The sequence below is a fragment of the Phoenix dactylifera genome, chromosome 5 (genome assembly GCF_051530095.1).
Source record: "Phoenix dactylifera cultivar Ajwa chromosome 5, Ajwa_hap1_PhDact_Kaust_v1.1, whole genome shotgun sequence".
Classification (NCBI taxonomy): domain Eukaryota; kingdom Viridiplantae; phylum Streptophyta; class Magnoliopsida; order Arecales; family Arecaceae; genus Phoenix; species Phoenix dactylifera.
The window spans coordinates 29,205,229-29,229,311 of NC_143194.1; the positions used below are offsets into that span (position 1 = coordinate 29,205,229).

Consider the following 24,083-nt stretch of genomic DNA (forward strand, 5'->3'; position numbering starts at 1 on the left):
ACTCGAGATGATAAGTCTGACAAGCAGCTAATGCTGTAGCATGCTCTCTGGCATGTCTGAAACTCATGGCATATCAGATGTCGAGGTCGTCTTTTATGATAAGAAGGCAGTGCTTATGCTGACTCCTGATGGTCATGACTTCATGACTACTTGGAACTTGTCAGGGCTTCACAACTCTATTGGCGCTCCCATTTATGAGATGCTTTTGCCAGGTCTCTTATGCCCTGCTCCTGAGTACCCAGCAATTTCTTGCTTTGCACAAACCCCTTTTTTTTTCCTGTTTCTTATCCTTCTGTGCCATGAGCCAAATGAAGACTTTTTAGCCCTATCTGGATGCTGGAAGATCTTACTGGTGTGATAGGATTCCCTGCAAGTTTATGTGCATAGCTTTCGGTCAGAAGTTATACTGGAAGCCAAGCCCTTCAAAGAGAGCCTGAGGGGACCAGCTTGTTGGAACGGACTCACCAAAAGAGTCCGAGTCTTCTGCGCAAGAGAAGGAGAAGTCCAATTCTAGAAATTCATAGCTGCCATAATAGTTGTAAATTTGAAATTTGAATTTTAAATTCGTTCAAATTTGGACTCATCAGAAGAAGAATTCTTAGCTGTTATAACAGCTGCCAAATTTAGACCCACCAGAAGACGTGTATACGAGCCAACCATCTGGCTTCACACATCTAGACTTTCCTTACTATGTTTGTAAGCTTCATAAAAGCTTGTATGGACTACGTCAAGTTCTCCAGGCCTAATTCTAATGCTTGACAGATAAGTTGTAGAGTTATGGCTTTATTGGCTTCAAAGCGGACAGTTCTTTGTACACATTGCATCGAGGTCAGCTTCATATCTACTTCCTCATTTATGTTGATGACATAATTATCATTGGATTCGATGCTCATGAAGTCACCAAAATCATTAACTTGCTCAGCCAAGATTTTTCTGTCAAAGACCTTGGCAACTTAAGTTTTTTTCTTGGAGTGGAAGCCTTACGAATACCCTCTAGTATCTTTCTCACTCAATGAAAGTACATCGTTGATCTTTTACAAAAGGTCTCTCTGGACAAAGTTAAACCTTGTAGCACCCTAATGTCTACTTCCTGTCAGTTATCAAAATTTGAAGGTCAAGAATTTGATGATCCTCATCTCTATCGAAGTACTGTTGGCGCCTTATACTATTTGGGCTTTACTAGACCAGACATTGCATTCGCAGTCCACAAAGTCAGCAAATATATGCATCAACCCCGGGTATCTCACTGGCAAGCTGTTAAAAGAATACTAAGGTATCTCAAAATACAATTTCCTATGGTCTCCAGTTATTCTTTCATTCGCGTCACACTCTGCATAGTTACACTGACGCTAATTGGGCTGGGGACTGTGATGACAGAAGAAATGTTGGTGCTTAGTGTTTTTCATAGTGCAAGTTTAGTTAGTTGGAGTTGCAAACAACAACAAACAGTTGCGAGAAGTAGCATTGAATCATAATACAAATCCCTGTCCAACACCGCTGTAGAGCTTCAATGGTTGCAGTCCATACTTAATGATCTTCATTTGCCCTTATAAGAAACTCCTACATTGTGGTGTGACAACATAGATGCTACCTACCTCTCCTCCAATCTAGTCTTCTATGCAAGAACGAAGCATATTGAAATCAGTTTTCATACCGTGTGAGAGCAGGTGATGAAGAAATAACTGAGAGTGTCATTTTATCGTCAAAAGATCAGATAGCCGATCTACTTACAAAACCTCTATCAGTAGTGAGGTTCACGCATCTTCGAGACAATCTTCATGTGCAAGAACTGCACATTCGATTGCGGGGGCGTGTTGGAACGGACTCACCAGAAGAGTCCGAGTCTTCCGCGCAAGTGAAGGAGAAGCCCAATTCCAGAAATTCATAGCTGCCATAATAGTTGTAAATCTGAATTTCAAATTCGTTCAAATCTGAATGTCAAATTCATTCAAATAGTCAGCTTTGCTCGAAAGAAAGGTTAATCAACGGTTAGCACTTATTTTCATTCCCCAACATTCTCCTCGTCCTCCAATAGAATTTGAAGAAAAACATAGCAGAGAGGTGAAATTTTAGATCGTTAGGTCTTTACACACGAACAGAACACAGGGTGTTGCTTCATTTTTCTCTAGGAAGCAACTACTTTGCTGTGTAAAACTGGGAAAAAAGGGCTGTGATCATTTCATTTGTAATACAAAAGTTTCTTATGGTGTTAAGAATTTGAAGTCATGGTTCCTGTTCGTTATTGTTCAGTACCTTGTCTCCATGTCAGATCTCCAGTTTCTCCATTTGAATGAGGGATAGCGTGCAGGCTGATGCCTTTTTTCTCTCTTTCTTTACATGCTTAGGCAAGTTCTCAAGCTTTTCACTGGAATATAAAACCATGGAAAAGAACGTGGGATTGGTTAGATCTGCGCCATCTATTGGACTTAACGGAGTGGATTCTTCCCCAAACTATTGTTATATAAATCCCAGTGGCGATAGAATTGTCTTTTAGTCTCTTAATTTGTTGCTCCATATAGGCTTCAAGATGGGACCGGTAAGCTTCAAAATTAACGTTTTTCCTTTGTTTTTAACGAGCTGAATGCGTCAGGGGCCGGCTTTTTGTTGCATAAATTATTCACGCACACCTCGATTCCGCTGGCTGCATGTTCTTTCTTCCAAGTTCCGGCAAGCACTAAGTCAAACATACGGTGGCCCGGCTCCACTCACACAGCCGGTAGAAAAAGCCCAACGCAATTAAAATATTTTGACCACAGAAGCTTCCGCAGCTCCAGCTTGCTTTGTTTTTTTTGTTTTTTTTTTTTTTTTTTTTTTTTTTTTTTTGCGCTGAAACGAATATTTCATACATCACGGATACGAATATACCTAGTAGAATCGGCAAACAAAAGGTTCCGAAATGCAACAGACATCTCACCCTCTCCAACCCACAGGGTGCCTCCTAAGTAGCTCGTTACATATGCCGCAACCTAATCCGCCGCTCTGTTAGCCTCACGATATACATGCATAGCCTGAAATATAATGCCCTCCCTCACCATCAACCAAATATCACGGTGCAGGAGATGAACATCTCCATTCCTACTTGTGTCCCGTCGGACCTAGCCGATCACCGTGGCCGAATCACGCTCCAAGAGGATGGAGGTCGCCTGAAGCACGTGCCGCACATAATGCAATCCCATCCAAGCCGTCTGTAACACTGTTCCTGAAATCGAGGTATCGAAGATCTGACATCCCCCGCTGCGACCACACTCGAACTCGGGCCCTTGATGACAAACCCGACCCCTCCTATCCTACCTCCATCCAGAACATAACCATCAAAATTGACCTTGAGGAAACTCGGAGGTGGAGGCTTCCAGGTGAAGAAAACCGTATGAGGAGTTGCTGAAGCAATGTGGGGGCTCCAGGTATCCCGAGCTGTCAATAGTCTGTAGTCTAACCCTACCCGAAGAATCTCTGTTGTCTGTGCCTGAGTCCGCTCCATCACGAAACGTGAGGATGCACTAAGCTCGCCAGATATCTGAACGTTTCTGGCCATCCATACTTGATAAGCTATGCAAGCCGCCCTAATGGCCAGCTTTATTCTCTAACTCGATTCCCAAGACAGAGCGTCCGATATACGTCCAAAACCGTGGGCAGTTTCTCTTTGGACTTGCGGACAAGTCAAAGACGACGTTTGAGACTTCATGGCCGATAAAATGGCATTACCTACTGCTACTTCTTTACCCCTCGCACCTCCCAAGTTTGACCAAAAGATAAACAAGAGAAGAGAGAACCATGGGAGAGTTCCTCCCTATTCTTCCGATAGCTTCTGTACTCGCGGTCCTGCTGTTCTGTGGGCTGAAGGCGTTCTACTCCCTATGGTGGAAGCCCAAAGCTCTGGAGAAGCAACTAAGGGAGCAAGGCGTCCGAGGCAATCCTTACAGGATCCTCTATGGGGACACGAAAGATGAGATACGAGCCGCGAAGGAAGCATGGTCCAAGCCTATCGCTCTCACCCATCATATTGCGCCACGGGTGGCACCGTTCGCTTATCAGACAGTTCAGAAATACGGTAAGAAAACTGCTGCTTGATTTGGATACCTTCATGATATACCGGCATCACTTGAAGATTTGATGCTTCTTCTTGGGTAATTTGGGAGCACAGGGAAGACATCTCTGGTGTGGTTTGGAACAACTCCGAGGGTGATTCTGTGGGACCCACAGACGATAAGGGAGGTGCTGTTGGATAAGCTGGGCCAGTTCAAGAAGCCACCGTTTAACCCTCTGATAAGGCTTCTAGCCAGGGGGGTCTCCAGTCTCGAAGGAGAGGAGTGGGCAAAGCGACGGAGGGTCATCACCCCGGCCTTTCACCTTGAAAAATTAAAGGTTTTGGAATCCTACTTCCTTTGCCTCCTAGTAAACAAGAGATCTAAATTGATCCGATCAGGAAAAAAAAAAAAAGATTTCCTTCAACTCAATCTCTCTTTAAAAAAAACTAGAAGAAGATGAAAGAATTGCGAAAGTAGAGTGTAATCTCCTTTTCTTTCGTTGATGTTCTTAAAAACTAACGTACATAGCCGTTACACAATTTAGGTGGAATTCATCTTTCTAGTTTTGTTGGGATTTTTTTTCTATCTGCTTTCGTCAGATTTCTCTTCCTAATCCTAGTAGGACTTTTTTTCTTAAAATAGATATTACTAGTAGAAATCTTTAAGAAAAAGCTAAAATTTTTGAGGAGGTAGTCTCGACTTCTAAATCAACTTTGCCTTTTATTGCTCTACATAATTCTTCTTGAATAGAGAGATACATTTAATCAAAATCTTATCTGAAAAGAAAACTTTCGGTTTGACCGGCCCATTTTGGGCTCCAAACGATAGAATTTGGACTTGATCGCTATGGGTCGCCCCCTAAAGGGCAGGACATCATGTTGTATATTTTGAAAAACTGTCTGATTTTAAAAAAAAATCATCTCAATCGAACGTCGTACAACCAAGTTATGGCCTCCAGAAGTTTGGCCTGCAACTCAGCTTTCCGATGCGGCGAATCTTGCTCCTAAACCTTGTCTAGCCATGTTCGTAGTACCAAAATGTTTTATATCGATCTAGGGATCCTCTTGGATCATAAATATAGCATAAATGTAACTTAACTTTCTAATGCTATTAATCGCTAGACTAAGCTAAGTAATCATGCATGGGATGGGATATAATACAATTACCATTCACCACTAGGAGTCTCGGAAGAAAAGCTTTAATCTTAACATCATTCGCAGTGTTGTCCTAAAACAAAGGCTTTCTTGACTTCTTTTTTGTTGACAATTTGCTAATCAAATTGCCAATAATATAGATGGGACCAACTAAGAGTGGTAGAAAAAGTTTGTTATTTAGAGGAAAATTCATAGGAAATTGCAAAGTGGTGGTGCTTGTTCAAGCCATCAACTCCAACAATGTTCTTATATTCATTATACTTGCTGACATTATAGATGAATGCAACAAACTTTAGTCAGAACTCTTTTTCTGTTGATTGAATGCATCCCCTTTTATAACATTAATATTAAACGAGACTTAATAACTAAACTTGGATAACAAAAGATCTGCAGTGGAAAAATCCAGGCAACAGTGCTGTGCGTGTGCGTTTGTGTCTGTTAAATAGAATGTAGCGAGCAGTTCTTGCGTGACATTTGTTGGTTACAGGGAATGGTGCCTGCCTTTCTGATCAGCTGTGTTGATTTAATAAAAAGATGGCAGAACTTAACTAGCATTGAAGGATCTTGTGAGATAGACATTTGGCCTGAGTTTCAGAATCTGACAGGAGACGTGATCTCTCGAACAGCCTTTGGAAGCAGCTATGAGGAAGGAAAGAAAATATTTGAACTACAAAAGGAGCAAGCTGTCCTGGTCATAGAAGCTGCCCGAGTCCCCTATATACCAGGATTCAGGTGAAATTATTATTATTATTATGATTGTATGATGCACGTGTATTCTCTGTTAATCAATAAGATAGATCTAAACACATAAGAGATCTAATAAACATAAATCCCAAGACCTTCAACTATCATGCTTTTCACAAATATAAATATAAGGCTTAAGTAATTTAGAAGACATACCGGAATCCATGAGAGTAAGTCTTCTTCTTCTTGTTGAAATCTTTAGAGCAGACACTCTTTAGGAAATATGATTTCTCTCACTTAGCCCTCAATTCACATACACCAAAATGATGGAGATAGTGTTCATTTATAGGGTAGAGAGAGGACCACATTTCCAACCTTTTTACATACCATAAGACTCTCCACCGTCCATCAAAGTACGAGTTTCAAGAGGAAATTAACTTCTCACAAATTTGACCATTAACACACTTTATGGGGAATTGAAAGAGCCAAGTAACTTAGGAGTCAAATAAACCAAAAGTCATTCAACATTTTGGTCATGTGGGACATAAAATATCTTACACTCTCTTCCATATTAGATGGTCTGGTTTACGTACTTAATTCAGATTCTTTTAGCATTCATTACGTACTCGGTGCAGATTCCTTCCTACTGCAAAGAATAAGAGGAGAATGCACATAGACAGAGAGATCAAGACCATGCTAAGAAATATGATTGGAAAGAAGTTGAATTCCATGAAAATGGGAGGATCTCTCGGCTCCGACTTGCTTGACTTGTTGCTGCAGTTCGGTAATAATAGTGATCAGAAGAACTATAGTATTACTATCGATGAGGTGATAGAAGAGTGCAAGCTCTTCTACTTTGCTGGTCAAGAGACAACCTCAGTGTGGCTAACATGGACGATGATTCTCCTGTCCATTCATCCAAATTGGCAACAAAGAGCAAGGGAAGAAGTTCTGAAAATCTGTGGGAAGAATACACCTGATTTTGAATCACTAGGACACTTTAAAATCGTGAGCATCAGCGCTTCACTGTTGCTATCCAGATATCTGTTTCACTTCTAATAGGCTAAAGTCACACTTCTTTCTGTCTATTTACACTTGCTATCTTCAATTACAGGTAACCATGATACTTTATGAAGTTCTAAGATTGTATCCACCCCTGACCTCTCTCTTTCGACGTGCAATTAAGGAAACAAAGCTAGGAGAGTTCTCTGTCCCTGCTGGCACCGATATCTGGCTACCCACAATCCTCATCCACCATGATCGAGAATTTTGGGGCGAAGATGCCAATGAGTTCAATCCAGAGAGATTTTCAGAAGGGGTTTCAAAGGCATCAAAAGTTCAAAATGCATTCTTTCCTTTTGGATGGGGACCAAGGATATGTTTGGGCCAGAGTTTCGCAATAATAGAAGCAAAGATGGCTTTGGCTACTATTCTCCAACACTTTTCCTTGGAGCTGTCACCTTCCTATGCTCATGCTCCTTATACAGTTCTTACTCTTCAGCCACAATTTGGAGCTCATATCATCCTTCATCAACTTTTATACTAGTAAAGGTTGTTAAAATTTCAGTGCAAGTGCTCTGTTTCAATTATTTTCTTGGTATTTGCAGTAATACTACTCTTACCATATGATCTTATATAACACCAACATATATGTAAAGGTAAAGGTGTGTCCTTGAAATGGATGGATTCAATCTTTCTTATTGGAGAGTGTTTGCAATCCCTATTTGTATTGGATGGATGATAGGAGCTCTAGTGCTGATACTCTATTTCTGGTTCTGCATTAAACGAAAGCTAATCTTTATAACTAACATCTCCATCACAGCTTTCTCATTTTATAAAATGCATACCTGCAAGAATTGACTATTTGTAGGCTCATGAAGAGGAAAATGATGTTAAGAACCTCTCAGTTTCCATCATACTAGAGCAAAAGTCCTATTCCATAACCTTGAAGCCGAGTGGTTTAAGTGGGCAATGCCTGGAGCAAGAAGCATGGTTTGCTGTCATGTCTACCAGATTATTTGAGTAAACGGCAGTTGTATCTGGATAGATGAAGATATTGCCTTCTGTTCTTTTGACCGGAAAAACTATAACAACCCAGGACCTCACCCAAAATGGCTAGCCGGAAGATATTATTTGGGTTCCTTGACCTTGTATAAGTATCGAAGATCTACCCAGCGAATAACCGATATGGAACTAAACACACGCTCGCACGGGTCCTTCCATATTCCCTCCGTTCAAGCCTTAACGTCCTCGTCAAACTAAGGGTTCAAATCCATTCAAATCTAATCACAAACACCACAATCGGTTCATAGTTAGCCCCAATAGATCCGTGCTGCAGTGTCCCCTAGTCCACATAGATTATGAGCTGGGTCTGCTCTGATACCATATGTAACAACCTAGGACCTCACCCAAAATGGCTAGCCGGAAGGTATTATTTGGGTTCCTTGATCCTGTATAACTACCCAAGATCTACCCAATGAATAACTGATGTAGGACTAAACACACGCCCGCACGGGTCCTCACATACTCCCTCCGTTCAAGCCCTGACGTCCTCGTCAGGCTAAAGGTTCAAATCTATTCAAATCTAATCACAAACACCACGATTGACCCGTGGTCAGCCCCAATGGATCCGTACTGCAGTATCACCTAGTCCACATAGGTTATGGGTCAGGTCCGCTCCGATACCATTTGTAACAACCCAGGACCTCATCCAAAATGGCTAGCCGGAAGGTATTATTTGGGTTCCTTGATCCTGTATAAATACCCAAGATCTACCTAGCGAATAACTGATGTAGGACTAAACACACGCCCGCACAGGTCCTCACAAAAATGGAATTAAAAGTAATTCTATACTTGGAACTTTGTTTATGGATTCTACTTTTCGCTCTTTATTGTTGTAATGTCTGTATCAGTGCTCCATTGTTAATGAGGTGAAATTTTAGATCGTTAGGTCTTTACACACGAACAGAGCACAGGTGGTTGCTTCATGTTTCTCTAGGAAGCAACTAGTTGCTGTGTAAAACAGGGAAAAAAGGGCTGTGATCATTTCATTTGTAATAGCAAATTTTCTTATGGTGCTAAGAATTTGAAGTCATGGTTCCTATTCGTTATTGATCAGTACCTTGTCTCCATGTCAGATCTCCAGTTTCTCCATTTAAATGAGGGATAGCGTGCAGGCTGATGGCTTTTTTCTCTCTATCTTTACATGCTTAGGAAAGTTCTCAAGCTTTTCACTGGAATTTAAAACCATGGAAAAGAACGTGGGATTTGTTAGATCTGCGCCATCTATTGAGCTTAATGGAGTCTTTTAATCTCTTTCTTGCTCCGTATAGGCTTCAAGATGGGCCCAGTAAGCTTCATAATTAACCTCTTTTTTTTTTTAATGAGCTGAATGCGTCCTGGGCCGGCTTTTTGTTGCATAAATTATTCACGCACACCTCGATTCCGCTGGCTGCATGTTCTTTCTTCCAAGTTCGGACAAGCACAAAGTCAACTCCACTCACACAGCCAGTAGAAGCAGCCCAACGCCATTAAAATATTTTAACCACAGAAGCTTCCGCAGCTCCAGCTTTGTTCTCTAACTTGATTCCCAAGGCAGAGCACTTTCTTTGGACTTGCGGACAAGTCAAAGACGAAGTTTGATACTTCATGGCCGATAAAATGGCATTACCTACTGCTACTTCCTTACCCCTCGCAACTTCCAAGTTCCAAGTTTCAACTAAAGATAAACAAGAGAAGAGAGAACCATGGGAGAGTTCCTCCCTCTTCTTCCGTTAGCTTCTGTACTCGCTGTCCTGCTGTTCTGTGGGCTGAAGGCGTTCTACTCCCTATGGTGGAAGCCCAAAGCTCTGGAGAAGCAACTAAGGGAGCAAGGCGTCCGAGGCAATCCTTACAGGATCCTCTATGGGGACATGAAAGATGAGATGCAAGCCGTAAAGGAAGCATGGTCCAAGCCCATCGCTCTCACCCATCAGATTGTGCCACGAGTCGCGCCATTCGCTTATCAGACAGTTCAGAAATACGGTAAGAAAACTGCCGCTTGATTTGGATACCGTCATGATATTCCGGCATCACTTCAAGATTTGATGCTTCTTCTTGGGTAATTTGGGAGCACAGGGAAGACATCTCTGGTGTGGATTGGAACAACTCCGAGGGTGATTCTGTGGGACCCACAGACGATGAGGGAGGTGCTGTTGGATAAGCTGGGCCAGTTCCAGAAACCACCATTTAACCCTCTCGTAAGGCTTCTAGCCAGGGGGGTCGCCAGTCTCGAAGGCGAGGAGTGGGCTAAGCGAAGGAGGGTCATCACCCCGGCCTTTCACCTTGAAAAATTGAAGGTTTTGAAATCCTACTTCCTTTGCCTCATAGTAAAGAAGAGACCTAAATTAATCCGGTCGGGGAAAAAAAAAAGATTTCTTTCAACTTCGAATCTCTCACAAAAAAGTTAAAAGAAGATAGAAAAATTGTGAAAGTAGAGTTTAAATCTACTTTTCTTTCATTGGTGATCTTAAAAACTAAGCTACATAGCTGTTATTTATAACAGTAAGGTCCACCCTTACATAATTTAGGTTGAATTCGTCTTCCTAATTCTAGTGGGATTCTATTTCTGTTCGCTCATTCTAATCTTAGTAGGACTCTCTTTTCTAAAATAGATACCACTAGTAGAAATCTTCTAGAAAAAGCTAAAATTCTTGAGAAGGTAGATGTCGATTTCTACATCAACTCTGCCTTTTGTCGCTCAATATAATTCTTTTCTGATAGAGAGATACATTCGGTCAAAATCTTACCTCAAAAGAAAACTTTCGGTTTGATCGATCCATTTCAGGCCCAAACAATAGAATTTGGCCTCGATCGCTAAGGGTTGCCCCCTAAAGGGCGGGGCATCACATTGTATATCTTGAAAAACTAACTAATTAAAAAAAAAATTATCTCAATTGAACGTCATATGACCAAGTTATGGCCTTCAAAAATTTGGTCTGTGACTCAGCTTCCTGATGTGGCGGATCTTGCTCCTGAATCCTGTCTAGCCCTATTCATAGTAGCCAAAATGGTTCGTATCGATCTAGGAATCCTCTTGGATCATAAATATAGCATAAATATAACTTATTTCTAATGCTATTAATCATCCAACTAAGCCAACTAATCATGTATGGGATGGGATATAATACAATTACCATTCACCACTAGGAGTCTCAGAAGAAAAGCTTTTATCTTAACATCATTCGCAGTGTTGTCCTAAAACGAAGGCTTTCTTGACTTCTTTGATGTTGATTAGTTGCTAATCAAATTGCAAATAATATAGATGGTAGGAGTGGTAGAAAAAGTCCGTTTTTTATAGTGAAATGTAGAAGATACCTCATAATGACTTGTAGATTAGAGGAAAAGTCATAGGAAATTGCAAAGTGTTAGTGCTTGTTCAAGCCATCATCTCCAACAATGTTCTTATATTCAATATACTTGTTGACATTATAGATGAATGCAACAAACTTTAAGCCTGAAAGTCAGAACTTTTTTTTCTGTTGATTGAATGCATCCCCTTTTATAACATTAATATTAAACGAGACCTAATAACTAAGCTTGGATAACAATAGATCTGCAGTGGAAAAATCCACGCAACAGTGCTGTGCGTGCGTGTTTGTGTCTGTTAAATAGAACGTAGCGGGTCGTTCTTACGTGACATTTGTTGGTTACAGGGAATGGTGCCTGCCTTTCTGATCAGCTGTGTTGATTTAATAAAAAGATGGCAGAACTTAACTAGCGCTGAGGGATCTTGTGAGATAGACGTTTGGCCTGAGTTTCAGAATCTGACAGGAGACGTGATCTCTCGAACAGCCTTTGGAAGCAGCTATGAGGAAGGAACGAAAATATTTGAACTGCAAAAGGAGCAAGCTGTCCTGGTCATAGAAGCTGCCCGAGTCCCCTATATACCAGGATTCAGGTGAAATTATTATTATTATTATTATTATGATTGTATGATGCACATCTGTTCTCTTCATATTAGATAGTGTGGTTTAGGTACTTAATTCAGATTCTTTTAGCATTCATTACGCATTTGGTGCAGATTCCTCCCTACTGCAAAGAATAAGAGGAGAATGCACATAGACAGAGAGATCAAGACCATGCTAAGAAATATGATCGAAAAGAAGTTGAATTCCATGAAAATGGGAGGATCTCTCGGCACCGACTTGCTTGGCTTGTTGCTGCAGTTCAGTAACAATAATGATCAGAAGAACTATAGTATTACGATCGATGAGGTGATAGAAGAGTGCAAGCTCTTCTACTTTGCTGGTCAAGAGACAACCTCAGTGTGGCTAACATGGACGATGATTCTCCTGTCCTTTCATCCAAATTGGCAACAAAGAGCGAGGGAAGAAGTTCTGAAAATCTGTGGGAAGAATACACCTGATTTTGAGTCAGTAGGACACTTTAAAATTGTGAGCATCAGCCCTTCATTGTTGCTATCCAGATATCTGTTGTCATGCCCTCGCCTGCACGGAGCAGGTGAGGCACCCAGTGCCCACATGGGGGCCACATGAGGGGGGAACACAGGGCTCCCCTGCCCGAAACGCGTCTGCAGGATTTGGAGACACCCGCCTCATATGCCTAGGCTCTAGAACGAGTCTTTCCGATGTGGGACTATTGGGCCTCATACCCTTCCCATTATCGGACAAGAGTCGTCCTCGCCTCTGATACCAAATGTCATGCCCCCGCCTGCGCGGGGCACGTGAGGCACCCAGTGCTCATGTGGGGGCCACATGAGGGGGGAACACAGGGCTCCTCTGCCAGATATTGTCCGGTTCCGGAGCTTCACGCAAACGTCATACCTGTTTCACTTCTAATAGGCTAGAGTCACACTTCTTTCTGTCTATTTACACTTGCTAACTTCAATTACAGGTAACCATGATACTTTATGAGGTTTTGAGATTGTATCCACCCGCAACCTCTCTCTTTCGACGTGCAATCAAGGAAACAAAGCTAGGAGATTTCTCTGTCCCTGCTGGCACCGATATCTGGCTACCCACAATCCTCATCCACCATGATCGAGAATTTTGGGGCGAAGATGCCAATGAGTTCAATCCAGAGAGATTTTCAGAAGGGATTGCAAAGGCATCAAAAGTTCAAAATGCATTCTTTCCTTTTGGATGGGGACCAAGGATATGTTTGGGCCAGAGTTTTGCAACGATAGAAGCAAAGATGGCTTTGGCTACTATTCTCCAACACTTTTCCTTTGAGCTGTCACCTTCCTATGCTCATGCTCCTTATACCGTTATTACTCTTCAGCCACAATTTGGAGCTCATATCATCCTTCATCAACTTTTATACTAGTAAAGGTTGTTAAAACTTCAGTACAAGTGCTATGTTTCAATTATTTTCTTGGTATTTGCAGTAATATTCTTACTATATGATCTTATCTAACACCAACATATAATGGTGCTTAATCTTCATCATTAAGGTAAAGGTGTGTCCTTGAAATGGATGGACTCAATCTTTCTTATTGGAGAGTGTATGCAATACCTATTTGTATTGAATGGATGATAGGAGCTCTAGTGCTGAGACTCTATTTCTGGTTCTGCATTAAATGAAAGCTAATCTTTATAATTAACATCTCCATCACAGCTTTCTCATTTTATAAAATACATACCTGCAAGAATTGACTACTTGTAGGCTCATGAAGAGGAAAATGATGTTAAGAACCTCTCAGTTTCCGTCATACAAGAGCAAAAGTCCTATTCCATAACCTTAAAACCTTGACTGGTTTAAGTGGGCAATGCCTGGAGCAAGAAGCATGGTTTGCTGTCATGTCTACCAGATTATTTGAGTAAACGGCAGTTGTATCTGGATAGATGAAGATACTGCCTTCTGTTCTTCGATTAGAGAAACGGAGTTAAAAGTAATTCTATACTTAAAACGTTGTTTCTGGATTCTACTTTTCGCGCTTTATTGTTGTAATGTATATATCAGTGCTTCATTGTTAATGAGGTCTTAAGTCGTAAGCTTTTTAGTTTTTATGTGAAGCACTGTTTAAACTGAGGCAATGTTTTCCTCTGCATGGCCAGTCAAATGCTCCCGAATTCCTTTAAATCTCTGCCACTCATGTAAGGCTTCCTCAAAATCTAAATAGTCTCTTGGTATTGAGTATATGGCTCTCAACTGCTTGTGTATAACATGTTATGGGCACAGTTCCTGAAAAAATTCCATTTCACTCTGTTCCCGAAAGATTTAATAGTAGGCAGAATTGAGCAATTGGTTGTTGGGACTGTGCACTCCTGCTCATACATCTAATGGAACTGGTTTAGCCTTTGAAGTTCCACAGTTTTTTTTTTTTTTTCCAGTTCAATAGAGAGAACTAACATGGAAATATCAAGACTGTAATCATGATTAAGGTTTTAGTTTTTTTTTTTTCTCATAGAAGAAAATTGTCATGGCCAGGCTTGGTCAGACTCTTTAAGAAAAGAATGGGCGTCCACCAGAGCATTTCATTCCGTTGTCTCAACACTGTATTATCTTTGTGGAGGATTTCAACCCCCCAAACCCCCCTGCCGGGAAAAAAAATTGCATAGAAGCTAGCAAGAGATGCTACAAACGGCCACACAAGAGCAATAGCAGTACCTTAGCCTGGGATTGGAGCGTGGGCTAAATCCCTTTCCAGATGCTTCTTATAGCTTTTTTGGAGCATCGCTAAAAGTTTGGGATTTTCTACAATATTTGAAGCCTATAGTTGATGTTTCCTGCTTACTTTTTATATTCTCTGCTTTCGTCCAAGTTGTCTTGGAAAAGAGTTTTTGTTACAAACAAGCCACACCTGAAGAAGAAGAAGTTATGCCTCAATAAAATAGTATACTCCAATCGAAACTTTAGTTCACTCTCATGCATCCGAATCTTTCATAGTTTACATATAGCTATCTGTTATTTTTTCTGTGGACAATATCCATGAAAATATCTCTATTTTTTCAGTCCTATATTAAATTAATGAAAGAGGTGCCATGTGGGTTTATTAACCTATATCAGTCCTCCTAATTGCTGAAGTTTTTAGATTGTTAGGCTGAGACAAGTAGTATCAAAGCCAGATCCATTGCGCGTCATAACTTTTATTAACCATGTAGATGCTTCACTGAGGGAAACCAGGATTGAGGAGGATCTGATAGGATTAAGTAAGATCTGCGCTATGAGTGGACCCCTCTCTCTTAAGCAGGAGTTAAACTGTAATGAGGGCATCATAGTCCCACATTGATGAATAAAAAAGGTACCACATAAGCTTATTAGCATGCGCCAGTTTTTCTCCCAATAACTCCAGCTTTTTAGCTGTTGTAACCTGATAGATTGTATCTTATTCCAGGCTGCTGTGCTTATGAGAGCAAGATATGCATTCATAAAAGAAGGGAGTAACCGGAAAATAAAACATACCACAGGGAAGTAACTAGGAAGAAGGATATGGTAATGACAATTCTAAAATATAAGTAAATAAATAAATAACTTGGCACGAGGACACATCACCATAAGATTACTTGTTTTGTAGTAGCAGAGACTTCTTTCTCTTGGTGAACAAGCATTCAATCAGAAACGACTCACGCAGCATCACAAATTAGAAACAAACTTATCTGTGTGACATCAAGCTTAGGAGGTGATTGGTAGACCCACCGCCACCTTCGGAACTCAGCCTCTCAAGTTCGCCCAGAGTTCTTTCCCCCACAAGCTAGCGTCCTGTCCCACGCTTCATAGCATTTATTGTCGGCAAACCATCCGCCGTGAAGTGAGCGAAGTCGTCACGCTCATGGCCCCAAAAGTCAGAGCAGAAGGTTGCAATAGCCTCGGCTTCACGTACCTGTTCCCAGTTTAACTTGATCCCAAAGACACAACTTCTAATTTCTTTTACTAAAATGAGCACAAAGTCTTCTTTGCCAAAGAAGAGACTAGGGAGTATAGACTTTGTGGCATTTAAGTAGCCATCGCCCTCTATCTTTATCCCTCAATAACAAAAGTGAATAAGAGAGAACATAATGGAAGACTTCCTTCCTCTTCTTCTGATAGCTTCTCCGCTCGCTGTGTTACTGTACCGTGGGCCGAGAGCGTTCTACTCCCTGTGGTGGAAACCCAAAGCCTTGGAGAAACAACTAAGGCTGCAAGGCATCAGAGGCAGCGCATACAACCTCCTTCATGGGGACAGTAAGGCGGAGATACAGGCAGCAAAGGAAGCATGGTCCAAGCCCATCAATCTGACCCACAAGATCGTGACGCGTGTCGTTCCATTCGCTTATCAGACGGTGCAGAGATATGGTACTATGCCATCATGATTTGAGCTTCATTTACAAGATACTAGTGTTTGTTCTTTGATCATTTAATGTTATGCTCGTGAGTTCTCACAGGGAAGACTTCGTTTATATGGAATGGAGAAACTCCGAGGGTGATCGTATGCGACCCGGAGATGGTGAGGGAGGTGCTGCTGGACAAGCTGGGCTGATTTCAGAAGCCACCAGTGAACCCTCTGATAAAGCTCCTAGCCATGGGGCTCACAAGCCTTGAAGGAGAGGAATGGGCTAAACGGAGGAGGGTGATCTCCCCTGCTTTCCACCTTGAGAAATTGAAGGTTTGCAGATCTACATCCACAGGCTCATTTTTACTCCATACGAATAAAGGATAATTTTTGACGTTATTAATCACCAAACAAGGCCTGACCAATTAGTCTTATGATCGAACATAATCACTGCACCAAGTTTTTTATTTAACGTTCAGTCTTCTTACTTGCTGAGCCAATTTTTGCAGAGAGTGTATGTTGGATCTTTAGACAAATTAAGATGGATTCCTACTTAAACGATAAAACTAAGAAAAACACTTCATCATTCCCACAATAAACCACGATGGTGGATCCATCTTATTGACTTTGTCGGCATTATACAGATGCAGCAGACTTTAATACTTCACATTTGCTTCAAAAAATAACTATAAAATTTCAAATAACTACAAAGAACTCCTCCGGGGATTATGTGCAGGTGTGCGGGACCGTAAGGGCGTATATTTAGTTTCACATCGGTTATTCGCTGAAAAAAATTTGGATATTTATACAGGACTATGGAATTCAAAAAAAAAAAAAAATCTTCTGAGTAATCTTTTTTTTTAGATGAGGTTCAGAGTTAGAAAAAATATACGAGCCCCCTAAGTTGCATCAATTTTATTTCTTCTCAAACAGAAAGTCACATCACTTTCATAACTAGAACAAGCTAACATTCATTAAGCAAAATGAGAACAAATCTCCAACCAGCAGATCCAGGTAAGAGCACGAGAATTATTGCAAATAACTCGATACAGTAGAGCATACTGATTGTGTTAAGGCTCCGACCAAGATATGAAGTGCGCAGTCCTCATTTTAGTTTCACAATTTTCATTCACAGGGAATGATGCCTGCCTTTTATACTAGTTGCATTGATTTGATAAAAAGATGGCAGAACTTAACTAGCACTGAAGGATCTTGTGAGATAAATGTTTGGCCAGAATTTGAGGGTCTAACAGGTGATGCCATTACCGAGCAGCATTTGGAAGCAGCTTTGCAGAAGGCAAGAAAATATTTGAACTGCAAAAGGAGGAATCCGTCCTAGTGATCGAAGCCGCATGGGCTCCTTACATACCAGGCTTCAGGTGAATTCATGGCTGTCATTTCTGTCCACATCTTCTCTTTGAATTATATTTTTGGGAGAAACAAGTAATTCGGATTTATTCCACTGAAGTTATGTATTTTTATATCTTGCTTCAATAGACAACCCTAGGACAAATGCAAGGAGAGAGGAAGATTGATAGGCTAAATCTTTACTATTAAATTTTTGGTACAAGTTCTTACCTACTGCAAAAAATAAGAGGAGAATGTACATAGACAGAGAGATCAAAACCATGATAAAAGAGATCAACAGGAAGTTGAATTCCATGAAAGTGGACAAATCTAGTGGCGATGACTTGCTTGGCTTGTTGCTCCAATTCAGTCACAATAACAATCAGGACTATGGAATCACAATAGATGACGTGATAGAGGAATGCAAGCTATTCTACTTCGCCGGCCAGGACACAACCTCTGCATGGCTAACATGGACAGTGCTTCTCCTAGCCATGCATCCCAGCTGGCAACAGAGAGCAAGGGAAGAAGTTCTGAACATCTGTGGGAAGAATACGCCAGATTTTGAATCCCTGAGCCACCTTAAGATTGTGAGTACCATAACTTTCACCTTTCTCTGTTAATAGGATATCATCACACTTCTTTCTGACTATTTTGCACTTGGGAAACTTGGATTGCAGGTAACCATGATACTGCATGAGGTTTTGAGGTTATATCCACCTGTGGTCTCTCTGTATCGACACACCATCAAGAAAACAAAATTAGGAAATTTCTCCTTCCCTGCTGGTGTTGATCTCTTGCTACCCACAATCCTCATCCACCATGATCAAGAGTTTTGGGGTGAAGATGCTGAAGAGTTCAAGCCAGAGAGATTTTCAGAAGGGGTTTTAAAGGCATCAAAAGTTCAGAATGCATTCCTTCCCTTCGGTTGGGGACCAAGGACATGTTTGGGCCAGAATTTTGCAAGAATAGAGGCAAAGATAGCTCTGGCTACTATCCTCCAACATTTTTCTTTCGAGCTCTCACCCTCCTATTCTCATGCTCCTTATACTGTCATAACTCTTCAGCCACAATATGGAGCTCATATCATACCTCATCAACTCTGAGACTATAGTGAAGGATGTTAATGTTTTGGAGCATGTCCTACCGTACAAGTTTTCTCACATAAAAAGGTGTTTTCTTATAGTTAGTTTTGGCATTTGTAGTAGTGTCCAGTAAATAATGATGCTTAATCATTATTATGAAGGTGAAAGAGAGGTTGGATAAGCTAGCTGCCTTTATTATTATAACAGTGTTAGTAATCATTATTTATATGGAATGAATGATGAGAGCTTGTATGAATACCCTTGTTCTGATCTGCAATAAAGTGACTTCATACAGAAGGTGATGATGTAATGTGTGAATGATATCCCTCTACTGCAGATTGATAAGTTTCATGCGTATGATAGATACTCAAAGGCACATAAGAATTCTTAAGTTACCGTTCGGAAGTAAGCTAGATATTTCGGAGCATTTGATTGCTTGGTAAGACTAAAGCTGATAGGAACATTACCGTAGTATGCTGTACTGGCCCGAATTGGGCGGTACGGGATGTACCGTACCATAAAGTTTGGTACCGGTACTCAGTATATGTGGCGTACCGACATTTGATATGCTAAAAAAATTCTATATTGTGCCGTACCGACACTGTGCCAGTATAGCACTGATACAGAGTCCGATACCGAGACGGTGAACCTTAAATATTACAAATCTTGTTATAGCATGATGACTGAAACAAAAGTACCTAAAGAGTTGCTGGATAGAGGTGTTTCGTTCTGGAAATGTTCATCATACATACAGCTATGGCAATGGTGTTCTCATGACAATAAAAGTAACAGGATCATGCAAATAAGCCAGTATACATTACAATCAGGACTCCGTCATCTTAGACTTTGTGGAGTATGATCTGAGCTCCATGTTGTGGTTGAACAGTAAGAAGATAGTAAGGAGAGTGAATATAGGTGGGTGAGAGCTCAAACGAGAAGTGCTGCAAGATCATTGACAGAGCAAGCTTTGCTTCTATAAGGGCAAAGTTCTGGCCCACACAGGCTTTTGGCCCCCAGCCAAATGGGAAGAATGCCGCTTGCTTCTTTGAAGCATTTGAGACGCCCCTGGAAAACCTCTGTGGTTTGAACTCTTCAGCATCTGTGCCCCAAATCTCAGGATCATGGTTTTCAAGAAGTGTAGGCAGCAAAAGGTTCACACCTGCAGGGAGAGAGACCCCTCCGATCTTTGATCTTCTATATGTGTACCGGTATTGAATGGGCACCGATGGATATAATCTTAAAATTTCATGTAGTATTATGTTTATCTGTGGAAACAATTTGCAGTTGTAGCTAAGAAGCATATCCAGTACAGTTATATACATCTCGATATCATTATTGGTTCTCAGTCCCTTTGAAAACATTACTCTAGACTAGAAACTATGATTGATTCTTCAAGGTGTCTTGTAATAAATTTATCAGAAGCCAAACTCATGAGGATAATTTGACAAGATGGATAAACCTGATTACCATGCATAACTTAAATTCTGCAGCAATTCTAGACAACATGAGGACTAAACCATGATGGAAAAAGAGAAAGGTAAAACTTCAATATAGACAATCTTTAGAGGTTTCAGTGTCAGGTCAAATATACTCCATGAGTTAAAGCAGATCCATGGGAAAAAGAAGTGGGTGAAATTTATTTATTTGTTCTCTGCCACAAGCAATCAGCAGAAAATATGGTGAACAGTTTTGCAGGATTGTGATAATTATTTCGGAGTACCCCAAGTTATGTTGATCACTCAGCCTCTAGCCTTGAAAGTGAATGGGTTATGAGAACATCAAAGCTAAACATTTAAAAGCATTTCAAGAATGCACAGATGGAATAAGATCCTGAGTTTTTTTGTCCGTCAAATTGCAAGGTGAGGGAAGCCTCCTTATGAAGTGAGATCATGTCATGTTTGAATAATCTGATTCATCAAGATCGGGAAGATAAGAAGATCTTGTATACAGAAAGTTAAGCAACTAAATAGCTCAGTACCTCGCCAATCATAGCCTTGAAGGCTTATAGCCTCATCTTATCGTTTGCTGTCAGACCTGACTTGATGTCGGATCCAAAGCAAAGGCAACTACAATCTGTTCAAGGAAATGGTCATAGTTGTATGTTTATTTTTTTCTTTGCAAACCCCCCTCAAAAGAAAAAGGGAAAAAGAAAAAGAAAACATTCTTTGCAGACAAGATTCAAATTACATAGTTATTAACTGATATGCCTCAAGTCAATCCCCATTCAGTTTAATCCATAGATGAACAAAAAGAAACTACTAACAACTCCGTTATTCATTAGAAATGAGAAAAATTAAATGCTGCATAAAACACTTACAATCTTAAGTTCGCCTATGCTTTCAAAGTTTGGTGCACTTCTCCCTAATATCTTTAGAACCTCTTCCCGTGCTCTGTCTTGCCATATTGGATTCATAGCAAGGAGAACCATTGCCCAAGTGAGCAAGACAGAGGTAGATTCATGTCCAACAAAATAGAAAAGCTTGCATTCCTCCATCACCTCTTCGGTTGTCAAACCTTTGAATCTTGAATCATTAACATGTGTTTGCTGATCACTACAGTTGGATTGCAACATCAAGCCCAACAGATCATCAATTCTGCAGTCTCCCATTCTAATAGCTAGTTCTTTCTTTTTGATCAAATCTCTCAGCAAGGCTTTGATTTGTACGTCCAAATGCTTTACATGCTTATTCTTTTTCGTCGGTAAAAATCTACAAAAGAACACAACTATCACTTTACAAGGTCCACTGAATTTATTAAGTATTTTTAGTCATACTAGCAGAAATTTTTTCGTTCATACAACTAGCAAATCTCCCCCTATTTGTTTTTATTTATATATAGTTTACTTTTTTGTGGGTGTAAGAGAATATATCTGACCCAGGATGAAAACTTGTGAAAAGATCGGCAGCAATATCAAGACTGAAGATTAACTCTTCTGCGAGTGCCTACGATGCAGAGGTTCATGTGGGAATTTGGTCAATAAAAGTAGGCAGATCCTAGCATCAAAATTCTGTTATTCATCTTTTGCCAATATTATACTTACTAGGATATCCTAATGATGATCTTGTTTTCAATAACTGTAAGTTCTAGGAGTGTTTCTTACCTCCATCCCAATAGTAGTCATTGGAGTTGGCTAGTGAGGTAGAGTCTTGTTCTTTTTGTTTCCCTCCATTTTTAAGTATAATTAGAAGGGAAGCATGCATGATTTAGATATAAAGGAACTTATAATATACTTAGGCCCCAAAAAAGCAATGCCAACAAAGAAAAGAAATTAAAAATTAGTATGCTTTTTTTAAAATTTTCTAAAAAGGAGGTGATGGAACTTAAAAAGGAAGAAGCTTTCACTGCATTGGGGGAAAATGGAACTCTAAAAATACAACTCAGTCAGTTTGAAGGTAGATCTGAAAGTTATCCAAGCAAGCAAAAACGTTCTTAAAATTCTGAATCCAGAGACATGACTTTTCTTCTTAAAAGTTGATTTTTATGATTCATGCCCAAACAAGTCCTAGATGTAGCAGTCTTATCCAACTAATGATGCTTCTCCACTGCATCATCAGTAGAAGCTTGATGGAGTTTTGACAATGTAAATGATAAACTATCAAAAATCACATAGTTGACAGAAAACTGAAATTCAGAGAATAATATAAGGGAAAATGTCCAATTAAACAGCGTAGGTAATTGGAATGCACCTAAATCCTGGAATATATGGCATTTGCGATAATTCAATGATCAATGAGATCTGTTCCCTTTGAAGCTGGAATATTCTTTGGCCTTCTATGTAATTGCTACCAAAGGCTGTTCTAGATATGATATCTCCAGTAAGTTCTTGGAGCTCTGGCCATACATCGATTTCATACGACACTCGATCACCAATAAACATCTCCCATTTCTTGATCATCTCCGTACAACTAACCAAAAATGCTGGTATCATTGCCTGCATTAGTATATCTTAATTAGCACAGATATCCTCATCACCCGGGAGGCAAAATGTTTCAAATAAAGGGAACATGAGCTAAAGAATTCTAATGCAACACAGATATAATATCTTGTCATGGACTCAAATTGGCTGTCATTCAAGATAACTAGGGTGATCCATAAGCTCCTAATCCTTAGGCAGAAGGCTGATCTATTTTGATATTATTTAGATGATTTCCATGTTTCATATACTTTTTTTTTTCAGTCCTTGCTTTCTCTTTCCATGCAGCATGTACTGTTCATTTTGCATGGTTTCAGAAATGACCTTCAACTTCTCGAGGTGAAAAGCAGGATTGATGATGCTCCTGTGCTGAGCCCATTTCTCCCCGTCAAGGATGGTAACCCCTTGCGGCAACATCTTCATATAAGGATTTGGTGGCGGCGGAATCCGAAAGTGGCCCGATTTGTTTGACAGGATCTCCTTCATGAGCTCCAGATCCCATATGACCAGTCCTGGTGTTGTCCCGACCCAGATGGCCGACATCTTGCCTGAGCTTCCCAACAAAAGAATCCACAGAAAGCAACAGTTTAAAAATAATCAGTTGATGCTGGAAAAATATGTGGAATTCCAGAAAGGACGCAGTTTCTGAAAGCTCCAAGAACAACAGTACAGCATGGTAAACACATTTCAGCAAGGAAGAGTAGGAAATAAAACTGAGAACTTACAGTGAACCTATGTTTAATCCCTGCACAGAGTTGCATCTGTTTCTATACACAGTTTTTCTTTTTCTCTTTTTATTCCGAGAAAACAGTTTGTATGCAGAGTTATACTTCTTAAAACACATTTTTGTATGCACTAGATATTAAATTACAGAGTATCATCAAAACCAAGGATCGGACATGAAATTTTAGATTAATAGAAATTACATATAAAATGACAGTCAATCAAGAAGGGTGGAGGACCTTGATTTCCCCCAAGCTGGTTAGCTTATTCGGTGGGTTTTCGCATACCGTAATCCTGCACAGTTTGATGAATGAAGGGGAGGACACGTGGCACAATGCTGTGAGTCAGATTCATGGGCTTGGACCAGGCGTCCGCCATGGACTTCCCCTCCGCTAATCTGTCGCCCAGCAGGAGCTTGTAGGGCCGGCATCTGATCCCTTGCTGCCTCAACTCTCTCTCCAGAGCCTTGGGTCTCCACCACACCGAATAGAACACCCTTAGAACAAGCCAGAGAAAGAGGGTCATGGAGACCGTCGCCATTGCCGAGAGGAAGAGATCGTCCATTTTGTCCTGGGCGAAGGGCTAGGAATCAACCAAACGGTTCCAAGAGTCTTACAACTACTTGTGCTTATATGCATGGTAAGCTATACTGATTTGAGCAGTATGTGCTTATATGCATGGTAAGCTATACTGATTCGAGCAGTACTAGATACACCGTACTATACTGATTTGATGCCGATATAAATGGAGTAACCCAAAAATCTCCGTATCGTACCGTACCAACACTATGCTAGTAATCGATGTGGGACTAAACACACGCCCGAACGGATCCTCACATACTCCTCCCATTTAAGTCCTGACATCCTTGTCAGGCTAAGGGTTCAAATCTATTCAAATCTA

General features: G+C 40.6%; 3 protein-coding genes and 1 pseudogene across 4 annotated transcripts; 3 read left to right on the top strand and 1 right to left on the bottom strand.

Moving 5' to 3' along the window:
* Positions 1-3,629: 3,629 nt before the first annotated feature.
* LOC103703363 (cytochrome P450 CYP72A616-like) lies at positions 3,630-7,580 on the top strand. The gene is made up of 5 exons (XM_008786200.6): positions 3,630-4,048; positions 4,142-4,362; positions 5,667-5,911; positions 6,499-6,871; positions 6,978-7,580. Exons 1-5 carry the CDS (start codon positions 3,772-3,774, stop codon positions 7,407-7,409), a joined length of 1,548 nt encoding a protein of 515 aa, XP_008784422.4. The 5' UTR covers positions 3,630-3,771; the 3' UTR covers positions 7,410-7,580.
* A 1,898-nt stretch (positions 7,581-9,478) lies between these two features.
* Positions 9,479-13,443, top strand: LOC148703537 (cytochrome P450 CYP72A616-like). Its single transcript, XM_008786263.6, has 5 exons — positions 9,479-9,886; positions 9,980-10,200; positions 11,557-11,801; positions 11,925-12,297; positions 12,758-13,443. Exons 1-5 carry the CDS (start codon positions 9,610-9,612, stop codon positions 13,187-13,189), a joined length of 1,548 nt encoding a protein of 515 aa, XP_008784485.3. The 5' UTR covers positions 9,479-9,609; the 3' UTR covers positions 13,190-13,443.
* A 1,288-nt stretch (positions 13,444-14,731) lies between these two features.
* LOC103703424 (cytochrome P450 CYP72A616-like) lies at positions 14,732-21,436 on the top strand (annotated as a pseudogene). The gene is made up of 5 exons (XR_016413285.1): positions 14,732-16,138; positions 16,228-16,448; positions 17,251-17,502; positions 17,694-18,052; positions 18,143-21,436. The product of XR_016413285.1 is annotated as a cytochrome P450 CYP72A616-like (transcript).
* LOC113462486 (cytochrome P450 CYP72A616-like) lies at positions 17,647-23,862 on the bottom strand. The gene is made up of 5 exons (XM_089930844.1): positions 23,471-23,862; positions 22,785-23,008; positions 22,234-22,478; positions 20,865-21,255; positions 17,647-19,812 (listed from the first exon to the last, which is right to left on the bottom strand). The coding sequence occupies exons 1-5, from the start codon at positions 23,745-23,747 to the stop codon at positions 19,387-19,389; spliced, it is 1,563 nt and encodes a 520-aa protein (XP_089786970.1). The 5' UTR covers positions 23,748-23,862; the 3' UTR covers positions 17,647-19,386.
* Between the last annotated feature and the right edge of the window lie 221 nt (positions 23,863-24,083).

What these genes read in the sequence shown, in the direction of transcription:
- LOC113462486 (XM_089930844.1), bottom strand. Translation starts at nt 23,747, where the DNA reads ATGGACGATCTCTTCCTCTCGGCAATGGCGACGGTCTCCATGACCCTC. An exon ending in TTCACCTCGAGAAGTTGAAG is followed by an intron (nt 22,479 to 22,784) that starts GTCATTTCTGAA and finishes ATACTAATGCAG; the next exon opens with GCAATGATACCAGCATTTTT. An exon ending in GCATAGGCGAACTTAAGATT is followed by an intron (nt 19,813 to 20,864) that starts GTAAGTGTTTTA and finishes TTGTTTCCACAG; the next exon opens with ATAAACATAATACTACATGA.
- LOC103703363 (XM_008786200.6), top strand. Translation starts at nt 3,772, where the DNA reads ATGGGAGAGTTCCTCCCTATTCTTCCGATAGCTTCTGTACTCGCGGTC. An exon ending in TCAGACAGTTCAGAAATACG is followed by an intron (nt 4,049 to 4,141) that starts GTAAGAAAACTG and finishes TTGGGAGCACAG; the next exon opens with GGAAGACATCTCTGGTGTGG. An exon ending in CCCTATATACCAGGATTCAG is followed by an intron (nt 5,912 to 6,498) that starts GTGAAATTATTA and finishes TACTCGGTGCAG; the next exon opens with ATTCCTTCCTACTGCAAAGA.
- LOC148703537 (XM_008786263.6), top strand. Translation starts at nt 9,610, where the DNA reads ATGGGAGAGTTCCTCCCTCTTCTTCCGTTAGCTTCTGTACTCGCTGTC. An exon ending in TCAGACAGTTCAGAAATACG is followed by an intron (nt 9,887 to 9,979) that starts GTAAGAAAACTG and finishes TTGGGAGCACAG; the next exon opens with GGAAGACATCTCTGGTGTGG. An exon ending in TTCACCTTGAAAAATTGAAG is followed by an intron (nt 10,201 to 11,556) that starts GTTTTGAAATCC and finishes TGTTGGTTACAG; the next exon opens with GGAATGGTGCCTGCCTTTCT.